Here is a 12,068-nt window from a genome sequence, read left to right on the forward strand (position 1 = left end):
TTATTGAACCTCTGCACTGCATGTCATATCATGACAGTGAACAAGTGTGTGAAGTTTCAATCCTTTCCCATTTGTGGATACTGAGATACCAGCTTACATACAAAAACTTAACCGAAAACTGCTAAGTCAAAAAAGGGGCATCATTTTGTAGAAATGCAAATTAGAGTTATGGGACATTCACAGTGCATGTTAGATCATGACAGTGAACAAGTGTGTGAAGTTTCAATCCTTTCCCATTAGTGGATACTGAGATATTAGCTTACATACAAAAACTTAACCAAAAACTGCTAAGTTGAAAAAGGGGCATAATTTTGAAAAATTAACAAAGTAGAGTTATGGGACCTGCTTAGTGCATATCAGATCATGACAGTGAAAAAGTGTGTGAAGTTTCAATCCATTCCCATAAGTGAGTACTGAGATACCAGCTTACATACAAAACCTTAACCAAAATTTCTAAGTCGAAAAAGGGGCATAATTTTGTAAACAAGAGATCACAGAGTGATCTTGGCGCCCACCAATGTGCCATTTTTGAGTGTTCCAAATTTCAAGACTTATTGACTAGCTCAAGGTCAAATTTCATTTCCTTACACAACACAAATCTATGCATGCGGTCCAAATTTGAAGCCTGTACCTTCAAAAATGTGAAAGTAGGTCACTAGGTCAATGTCAAGGTCAAAGTTTGTTTCGGTACACAAAACTATGCATGTGGTCCTAAATTTGAAGCCTGTAGCTACAGAAATGTGGAAGTAGGTCACTAGGTCAATCTTAAGGTCAAAGTTCATTTCGGTACACGAAACTATGCAAGTGGTCCAAATTTGAAGGCTGTAGCTTGAGAAATGTAAAAGTAGGTCACTAGGTCAAAATCCAGGTCAAATTTTACTTCGGAATACAAAACTATGCATGTGGTCCAAATTTGAAGCCTGTACCTTCAAAAATGTGAAAGTAGGTCACTAGGTCAATGTAAAGGTCAAAGTTTGTTTCGGTATACAAAACTATGCATGTGGTCCAAATTTGAAGGCTGTAGCTTGAGAAATGTAAAAGTAGGTCACTAGGTCAAAATCAAGGTCAAATTTTATTTCGGTATACAAAACTATGCATGTGGTCCAAATTTGAAGCCTGTACCTTAAAAATGTGAAAGTAGGTCACTAGGTCAATGTAAAGGTCAAAGGTCATTTCAGTACACAAAACTATGCAAGTGGTCCAAATTTGAAGGCTGTAGCTTGAGAAATGTAAAAGTAGGTCACTAGGTCAAAATCAAGGTCAAATTTTATTTCAGAATACAAAACTATGCATGTGGTCCAAATTTGAAGCCTGTACCTTCAAAAATGTGAAAGTAGGTCACTAGGTCAATGTCAAGGTCAAAGTTTTTTTTCGGTACACAAAACTATGCATGTAGTCCAAATTTGAAATTTGAAGGCTGTAGCTTGAGAAATGTGAAAGTAGGTCACTAGGTCAAAATCAATGTCAAATTTCATTTTGAAACATGAAACTATGCATATGGTCCAAATTTGATGCCTGTACCTTCAAAAATGTGAAAGTAGGTCACTAGGTCAAAATAAAGGTCAAAGTTTTTTCCAGTGCACAAAATTATGCATGTGGTCCAAATTTGAAGGCTGTAGCTACAGAAATGTGAAAGTAGGTCACTAGGTCAAAATCAAGGTCAACTCATGTCAAGGTTCATCTTGCCACTCAAAAATATACATGTGGTCCAAGTTTGAATGTTGTAGTTACTGACAAGAACATTTTAAAAGCTTTTCCCTATATAAGTCTATATGAACCATGTGACCCCCAGGGGCGGGGCCATATTTAACCCTAGGAGGATAATTTGAACAAACTTGGTAGAGAACCACTAGATGATGCTACATTACAAGTATCAAAGACCTAGGCTTTGTGGTTTGGACAAGAAGATTTTCAAAGTTTTTCCCTATATAAGTCTATGTAAACCATATGACCCCCAGGGCGGGGCAATATTTGACCCTAGGGGTATAATTTGAATAATCTTAGTTGAAGACCACTAGATGATGTCACATGCAAAATATCAAAGCCCTAGGCCCTGTGGTTTTGGACAAGAGGTTATTCAAAGTTTTTCCCTATATAAGTCTATATAAACCATGTGACCCCCAGGGCGGGGCCATATTTGACCCCAGAGAAATAATTTGAATCATCTTGGTAGAGGACCACTAGATGATGCTTCATACCAAATATCAAAGCCCTAGGCTCTGTGGTTTTGGACAAGAAGGTTTTCAAAGTTTTTCCCTATATAAATCTATATAAATTATAGAAATAAACAAAGGGCCATAACTCACTCATAAATTGTTGAACCAGTCTGATTTTCAGGGGGACACAACTAGGGTACCAATACATCATTCTGACAAAGTTTGGTCAAAATCCCCCCAGTAGTTTCTGAGGAGATGCGATAACGAGAAATTGTTAACGGACGGACGGAATGACGGACGGACGGACCACGGACGCAGAGTGATTTTAATAGCCCACCATCTGATGATGGTGGGCTAAAAAGCAAAATAGAGTTATGGAACATGTGCAGTGTAAGTCAGTTTTTCACAGTGATTAAGTGTGTGAAGTTTCAATTCATTCCCACAAGTGGTTACTGAGATACTTATTAGCTTACATACAGAAGCCGACACACGGGCAAATCCAATAGCTCTACTATTCTATGAATAGTAAAGCTAAAAATGATGACCCCTATTGGTTAATGGGTCAGTATGTCTTAAGTTCAAAGTCACAGTGACCTAAAGACTGAAGATGGTTTCTGAGCATTATCTGAATAATGCTTGGGTCTATGGCTTGAGGACTACCTACAGTAAGTTGATGAACTCGGTTGTTTTTGAGGTCTCTAGGTCAAAGATCAAGATTAAAACATATAAAATTAGTTTAAATTACATTCACAGTTGTCTCCAACAGCTCATGATGGGGGCAGATATTTGTTTCCCAAACGGCTCTTGTTTAGTCTGTTTACTTCTAGTTAATATCTTACCCTGCACTTTAGCTTCTGACAACCTGATGGTCTATTAGAGCGCTGCTGTTGTGTACAAATAAACATACATCTTGTCAAGGATGTCACATAGAAGCTTCCTTATCTAATGAATAAACTTTAAAGTACTTACCAGTCGCTGTAGTTAGTGTTTTTTTTTCATACAGGATTACCCCACCCACTGTATTTGCTATACCCTATACATCTGGAGAATTATGTAGATTGACAACCAGTCGAAAGTGATTTAAATATTAAGTTAATAGTAATCATACTTACTAAATAGTAATTTATTCACTCTGCATAGAGCACTTTCATAATCAACAAAGAAGCTTTGTATTTTAATTCAAATGGTATATCAAGAGTTAACTGAACAAGGTGGTGCAATTAATTAATTATTCGTGAAAGGTGACTTTTCCCCATAAATAAACAACTTCCTAGTTAATTTCCTTTCTATTACACAGATATGAGGGGACCAACATCTAAATAAGATCAGCAGTATATTATATAAATAGAATTATTACATCTGGAGCCATAAAGCTCGCCTTCAAGTACAGTGTAGTTTTACAGCATATTGTTTGGTTAGACCTGTGTGATCATGTCTTATCTTATTTTGTCTGACACTGGGACAGCATATCCTTTTATGGATGACTAAGACACCATATCTTAACTTTCCAAACTTATAAATGCTCACTGCAGTACAACTGACTGATTTGCGTCCTAAAATAATTCGTCTTTTGACAATTTGTGTATTAATATAAAACTTTGTTGCTGGCTCATTTCATTTGCAATATAACGAGGCGTCCATACATCTTGTGCATCAACAGCAGCTCATTCACACATTATACATATACTCATCTGCAAGCAATTGAAAAGTTCTTGTTTTTAGTTTGCACATTACTCGCTTGTCATTGTACAGTGTACAAGAAATGTAACTCTGCTCTGCTTACCTTCTAAATTATTACCCTTTATTATATCTCCCTCATGTAGTGTTAGTGCTGTCTGTCTGTCCATCCGTCCGTCACAAAGTGTGTCCATGCAACTGACATCACTGGACTGATTTAAACTAAACTTCACAAGAGCGATCATTGCCAAGCCTAGTCCTGCATGATGTCAGCATTTTCTAGTTTGATGATTTTCAGCAGAGCTATGGCCCTTGATTCATCAAATTTTATGATGCTTTGGCCACTTTTCTTATATGACTTGGCAGATTTAAGCATAGTTGTGCATGTCATCAGCATATTCCGACTTGATTCATCATATTTTATGACGTTTTGGCCACATCTCTTAAATTTTTGGGTGGAGTTCCACCAAACCTTATAGTCATGTTCTGATTAAACGATCTACAGAAAAGTCACAACCCTTCATTTGTTGAATTTTTTGATCTGTGCTACTTCTCCTGTATCCCTGCTTGGAGCTCCACCAAACTTAAAGGTCCAATACTAAGGAAAGTGAACATTTTAATTTCTTTTAAAAAGCACAGAAACTAATTCATTTTATTGGAAAATGAAAGTTGGTATGTAGAAATTCGAAATAAATCGCAGTATATGTACAATTATTTTTCTATGAAGTATGAAGAAAGTTAAAAAAACCTTGGGGGTCATTCTGTCGATTCATTGAAATTTCAACATAATACACATACATTTCTTCGAGTTCCAAAGACCTTCTGTAAATTTTGACCTGCCAATCTTCATTATTTAGTGTCTTGCAGAAGTCTATGCACTGGTTATGAAAAAAATTGCCAACTCACTTTCCCTTAGTAATGGACCTTTAACAGGGGTAACACTGCCAAGCCTAGTTGTTTGTATTCTTGGAATGTTATGGTTCAGTGATTTTCACTGGAGTTATGATCCTTACCGGTAATTTGTGCATTTTACAATTTCTGCATGGTAAGTGATGAGAGACGTACGTTTTTCTTGAAAAACAATCTTTAGTTAAATTTACTAAGTGCTGAAGGGACTTTGTTCAAACTGCATACAAAGGCAGAAGACATACAGGGGAAGTGTAGTGTTCAGGTACTATAACACTGCCTGGTTTTGTTTTATATATGCCTGTAAAACAGGACATTTTTTTGGCCAGGTATATAGGAGGCATCCACAATGTTTTGTCACAATACTTATGATCATAATACCTTGTAGTAACTGCAGTCTCTCTGGAATAAAGGCACTTTGAATTACTCAAAATTGCAAAAAAATGATGTGTCCATTCTCCAACTTGAGAAGTTCTTATCCATTGTTCAACAAACTTTGAGACAATGTTCATCGGCAAAGTATCTTAGCCAAACTTAATAATCAGCTGGATCCTCTTAGTATGTAGTGTTATGGTCCTAGCATTATTCAAAATGGTGGATATTGAGTATCCACTGTAACTAAAGTAGTTCTTAATATAGACTATTCACCAAACTGGGTTACAAAGTTTATTATAGGCCATGTTCAATAACCAGCAGGATAGTGCCAGTCACTTGAGTTTAAGCCCTTGCATTACTTAAAGTTGTGAAAATTGACGTTGTCTGCTTAATAACTTTTACAAATTCTTATCCAATGTTCAACAACATTGAACATTTATGATATGATCTTGTCCAAGGAAGACCTTGTGTACCCCTCGAAGCATTTTCAGGCATGGGCAGCCTTCTGGAAGAGTCACTCTAGTGGGTAGCCAGTGGTGACTATAAATAAGCTTACACATCACTGAATCACTGTTGGACTACAAAACCAGCAGTTGTTTGACCTCCTCCCCACTCCCCACCTCCAACTAAAATTTACTAAAATTAACCTGTGTATGGGTGCTTTACATCTAGCATGATGAAGAACCAGGGAAGTTATTGAACTGACCAGTTACCTGTATCTTGCACTACCCTCCACAATTGTCTTGTAGAGGATTCACCTATATGGGTTACTGTCAGCAACTAGAAATAAAATTTAATACACACACACAACTGTGGGAGTGATGCAGTTAGGTCTTGGTCTTCACCACACTAACATTGTTCTGTTTTTTGCTCACATAATCATAATACAGAGAACATAACAAAAAGACTTGTATATTATATATTTCATTGAAATATGATCCCATTTTGATTTGAATAATAATTGCTAACAATGTATATTTCTGTAAATAAAATACAGCCTTATATAATCAACAACCAAATTTAAAATGATTATCATGATTTATATAGAGAACCAGCCCTTAGTTGCTACCTTAAATGTTACAAAAAATTAATAATCCAGAACAATTTCAAAACTCAAACTTCAACCATTTGACAAAAATTTGAATCCTTATAAAATTAACACAGGTTCTTTAATTTATCAAGTGCACTTTCTTTTACAAGTTCAGTTGAAACTCAGTATCTTCTTTGTGTACAAGATCGGGTTATGTTGAAAGAAATTCCTGTCAACATTCCTTCTTAATGTAAGTATTTGACTACATATGGTTTTGCTTGAAGTCAAAAATTAAAATATTACCAACTAACTGTTTATTTTATTTTATTTTTTTATAAACAAATATTTAAGAGTTTTAGTGTTTTAGCCATCTTATATGAAATCAACATATCACAATATAGAAATATTCTTGTATACAACATGAAGCTACAACAATACATGTGTACCAAAGTTCTTGTTGTTTAGCTAAAATCTGGCTATCTCTATGTAAAATTATTGGTCCCTTAGAATTATTGGTACCAAGTTTCAACTGTATATGGACATTAAAAACAACGTTTTCTCTAGAAAGTAGAAAGTAGCATGTAATAGTTCACATAGAACCAGATTCAAAATGAATTTGACCGCAAGGCAACTATTTACAGATGGATCACAGATGCTTCACAACTTCAGTCTACGGTGAGCTTATAATAATATTATAAAATGATCAATACAATATTCGCCATTGCAAAACAAAAATAAAGGCGTGGTTTACATTAAAAAACAAGAGCTGTCTCCATAGGATGACACATGCCCCCAATGGCACTTTGAATGAATAGTTATGGCCGATGTTAGAGTTTAGGACCTTTGAGCTACGGACCTGGGTCTTGCGCGCGACACGTCGTCTTACTGTGGTACACATTCATGCCAAGTTATTTGAAAATCCATCCATGGATGACAAAGATATGGACCGGACACGCCCAACTATCATGAAAAATGACCTTTAACGTCTAAGTGTGATCTTGACCTTTGAGCTACGGACCTGGGTCTTGAGCGCGACACGTCGTCTTACTGTGGTACACATTCATGCCATGTTATTTGAAAATCCATCCATGGATGACAAAGATATGGATCGGACACGAAAATTGCGGACAGACAGACGGTTCAAAAACTATATGCCTCCCTTCGGGGGCATAAAAAATACAGTGCAAATCTGACAGAAACTGCAGAATTTCAATAAGAGTACAACAGTACCAGACTCAAAATTTTGCAAAAAATAAAAATACAAGTTATTTTTCAGCAGGCAACTTGTTACAATGTTGGAAGATTGGTGCATTTGAGTCCAATCTTGGAAGTAAATTGAAGGAAGTACTTATTGCCTTGGTTTCATAAGTTATTGCTCAAAAATAGAAATTTGTCAATATCTAACTAAAGTTCAATCTGCTTGTTTACTGATGTTTACATATGGACCGTTCCACGAGTAAACCTGCATTAGTGACATGATATAATTATTGTATAACAAGCAAAGTCCGTGAATTGGTATTCCCAGCTGAATGGAATAAAGCTTTCACTCTTGAAAGCTACTCATTCCTTACTAAATTACTGATAAAAAAGCATTTTTTCTATATTTTTCCAAAATATATCTAAAACCATGGCCACAATGCAAGCTTCCTAAATTCCATGTTTGGTCTAAATAACCATATTCCTTACTGAAGTTATTGAGCCAAAACAAATTTCTACTTTTAGTACATGTAATAGTTACCTTGACCTCCATGAACAGAACACACACCATAATTCAATTATACATGTATTCAAGTGTATACTGTTTAGTTAGTGATATGCAAAGACTGTCTCGTAAATGTCATTAAAAATACACGCCATGCACGACAGTGTCATACTGCTTTCATGGTGTTCTTGATGTCACGTCTCTTAATGCTTTCAGATACTTACTTAGAAGCATTTTAAGTCATGAAAAAATGAAGATAATTTTTTCATATTTGAAAGGTAAAAGAATGTTCTTCATAAATATTTTGGTTTTAGTACTGGTTTTGCATAGAACGGCCCTTTCTATGCTCAGTTCAAACATTATAATAAGTGAGAAGTCAATATAAAGCTGGAGGGGAAAAAATAGAATTAAAATCATTTAAAACGTAATGTAAAATTTCTAAAATCCATATATGCTTCGGTTTAAAAATGCATGGACGGCTCGTGGATTAAACATGTGATTTTAATATTTCAAATGAGGCTATTGCTTTAAACAAAGTGCATGTTGCAATTTTACAACAACAAAAATGTTTCGAAATTAACACCATCTAGAAATATACAATGAAAATTTTTCTAAGATGATCTACACGTGATGGTGCGAATAAGACAAAAACAGCTATACATGTCAACAAAACTTCAGAATTCACAAATTAAATGAACACTATGGTGAGTACGTGAATGAACAGGATTTATGAACACCTAGACAAATATTTATAAAATGTTTGCTCAAAAAGATTTTCATTTCATCTTTAATGCTGACTTTTGAAAGAAAAAAAAAACAACCGTTACTAAACCCTTTGAAAGTTAACATAGTAATAAATATCTGACACATGTTAAAACAATAATTCTTGCATGGCTGGATTTCTCTGTCAGTTTAACAAAGAAGAAAAACCAACCATGATAAAACCTATGATAAACAACAGTCACACAGACTGGTAAAAAAGCATAACGACATGTCAAGTTGCTGTATGATGCCTGGTATATTACTACTCGGATGAAGTTTTGCATAATTTTAATCAAAATATTTCTTATAAGCATGTTAAAATGGCAATAAAGAAGGCCTTCTTGTTGTTTATCCTCTTACATACCATGTTTCATCATTCAGATACTCGGCTAACATTGTTATGATTAAATTCCAGTACATCTGAACTTTGAATTGTGGTAAAGGTAAATTAGACAATAAGAAACATGAAAGCCTTGATTATTTATTACATAAACATTTACTTAATAAGTTAATTTCAAGGAGATTTGGGGGTGGGGGGAGGGGTTCTGCATAGATACCGTTAGATGTTAGGCCTTTTTCATAAAATCAAGTTTACTGACATTTATGTTGACCTATAATAAACAACAAACTATAATAAACAACAAAACAGTTAAAATCATTCTCTTATATAAACCAGTATAGACATTATACAGGAAATATTTCATTCTCAGATTTTTTTACTTCATTTGCAAAAAAAATGAGTTAATTAAAATGGAAATATTACAATTTTGCACGAGGCTTGCAATCGCTTATGCAAGAAGAATAATGCACAAGTCATTAATTCAAAAGTAAGGCAGCACATCAAAATAAATGCTATATTGTAAGAGACCTTAAGCATTATCACAGATGATTGTAAAAAGATATACAAAGATTAACTGTTATTTTCTTTCATTTGATCTTAACATTTTATATCACCAAAACTAGTTTCATTTTTTTATTTTTTACAAAAATCAAAGCCAAAGCATTTTATACATGCTGAAAGACAGGTATAGTCCAAAATCTATGTTTGTTCAAAGAGAACTCTTGCAAATTTAAAAATCTGTAGTTTATCTATGTGCACCTAAACATTTACATAATACAACATTATGTTGAAGTATTTACAACAAACCAAATAAGTAATTGTGCAAATTTTGCTCATGTGCATGAATTTTATTTACAAAGTAAAAAAAAAACTTAATTCAACAATTCTTTATGAGATAACGAATAAAAATTCTTGTATGTGTACATAGGAAGAAAAACAAACTTTTAACAAAGCGTTTGTTTGACAGAATGATATAAATGTAAAATTAGCAAATCATCTATTTGCACTTCAAGACGCCTCAGACTTTTTCTTAACAGGTTTTGTTAAAACTGTCCGAGCTTTCTTAACACTGCACAGCCACTTGATTATCCGAGCATTTCTCTCCACTACTGATGTCGATCCAGCATCTCGCCCACTTAAGTCTTGCTCACTTTCCATTGGCAGTCTTTCTAGATCATTAGACAGTCTACTTGACAGACTATGAGCTTCTAGAGAATCGAATGAACTAAGACTATCCAAAATGTCTTTCTGTCTTGTTTCAGATAGCTTTCTCATAGGTTCAAGTACTGATCTATCAAGTCCCATTTCATTGAAAAATCGTTCCACTTCTGTGCTGTTCCGAGAAAGGCGTGAACTTAAGTCGGAAAAGTCGGAACTTGTTCGCGAATGTCTGCAGTTACTTAAATCTGACTGTGATCTATGAAGTTGTCGCCTTGGTGGCAACTCAATTTCATTTAATTGTTTATCAATGCGAGGTTTTGGTAACGGAGATCGGTGCCTCTCCACAAGTACTCCTACGGAAGCACTCAAGGTAGTAGCACTAAGTGGTTTTAGAAATCCTTCAGTGTGTGAATGAAGACTATGTCTAGATTGGACAGATTTTTCATTTTGATCCTTTGAAGGAGTATCACAAGCACTTGCTGATACAGATGAGAATCTCTTCTGCTCCGAACTGTCAGATGCTTGATTCTTAATATTTGGTGTAGGTTTTTTATCAGAAGAGGCCATTGTTTTAGCTGATGTGTCTGTGGTATTTTCCGATTGTGCAGTAATGCTCTTTGTAAATTTCCGAGCAGGTCTTGGAGGAGGGACTGGTTTATCTGAAATATTGCGAGAAGTAATGATAAACACGAGGACCACAATGACCCTATAAAGCTCATCAGAAATGCAGTTCAAACAGGTTCTAATGCTAAAAACAGCCCTGAAGATTCAAAAGAGAAGATTTTCAAAGTTTATCATAGAGCCATATTAGGAAAAATAGATTAGTTCCTGGCATTAATGTTTTTTTCCGTTTTCTTTCTTTTGTTTTGTAATGATTTTATTTTTTCAATTTCAGCAGAGGTTTACTAAACAAACATTTTTGTGAAATGAATATTCTTGGTAGATGGCCACTAAAGAAACATTTCTGTGACATTATTTCAGAAAGGGACCAACAGTTTTGGACAAGATTTTTGAAGTTTACAATTTGTACATACAGGGAAAAGTGACCATGTCCTTAGATGGCTATGTTTTTTTGGCAAAACGTAATAATCTGAACAATCTTTGTAGAGGGTCATCCAAGGAATAATTTTTTTTGAAATTAATTAAAAATAGGATTAAAACAAGAGCACCGCCTTGCTGATGCAACTGCTCATCTGATTTTTTTGTCTCTGTATAATAGAAATATTGTCATTGATAAACATTCTGACAAAGTTTAATGAAGATGACTTTAAAAATTCGGCCTCCAGAGTGTAAATAAGGTTTTCCTATCAATTGACCTTGTGACCTAGTTTTTGACCCCAAATGACCAAGTAATCAATTTGTCTGAGATTTTATGACGGTAATATTCTGACCATGTTTCATTTTGTTTGGGCTAAAACTGTGACCTACAAATTGATAACGATGAATGACAGACACAGGGTGATCAGGTGAGCTAAAAACTGAAAACAAACAAACAAACATTTGTTTCAACTTAAGGAACAGTGAACAACGGGCTCAGCATAATACTGGTAATATCAGGTTTTTTTTAAAACAGATTGTAGTCTATAAAATTATGTAAGCTGAAATAAAACTGTCTCGAAATACCACTTCAAAACATGCAAGAAAAACAAACTAAAGGTTTACATTATTATGGGTAGGAAGCAGAGGTAAACATGATCAAAACTCAAGGAGGAACACATGTTCAAATTGCTAATTTCTCAAATCTCCAGTTGAGGTTCAGCAAATTTTAACAAGTATTTTAAAGATGGACATGTATTAGAAGCCACTTTTTTATGAACTTATAAAAAATGTACTATGTCTGCAGCTATGATTAGGTATGAGCCGTGCCATGAAAAAACCAACATAATGCATTTGCGACCAGCATGGATCCAGACCAGCCTGCACATCCGCGCAGTCTGGTCAGGATCCATGCTGTTCGCT

General features: G+C 34.8%; 2 protein-coding genes across 5 annotated transcripts in view; both read right to left on the bottom strand.

Annotated features, from left to right (window-relative positions):
* Nucleotides 1-3,404, bottom strand: part of LOC123524598 (CYFIP-related Rac1 interactor B-like) — an 85,100-nt gene extending 81,696 nt beyond the window's left edge. The window contains exon 1 of the mRNA XM_045302895.2: nucleotides 3,269-3,404. The gene's annotated coding sequence lies outside the window, so the exon portion shown is untranslated. The remainder of the gene's footprint in view (nucleotides 1-3,268) is intronic.
* A 2,616-nt stretch (nucleotides 3,405-6,020) lies between these two features.
* The window catches only part of LOC123524595 (neurofilament medium polypeptide-like), a 54,839-nt gene continuing 48,791 nt past the window's right edge, over nucleotides 6,021-12,068 (bottom strand). For all 4 annotated transcript variants that reach the window (XM_053538698.1, XM_053538700.1, XM_053538699.1 and 1 more), the window contains exon 5: nucleotides 6,021-10,768. In XM_053538698.1, coding sequence (XP_053394673.1) covers nucleotides 9,957-10,768 — 812 coding nt within the window. In that variant the 3' untranslated portion in view covers nucleotides 6,021-9,956. The remainder of the gene's footprint in view (nucleotides 10,769-12,068) is intronic.

This window comes from Mercenaria mercenaria, chromosome 3 (assembly GCF_021730395.1).
Source record: "Mercenaria mercenaria strain notata chromosome 3, MADL_Memer_1, whole genome shotgun sequence".
Lineage (NCBI taxonomy): Eukaryota > Metazoa > Mollusca > Bivalvia > Venerida > Veneridae > Mercenaria > Mercenaria mercenaria.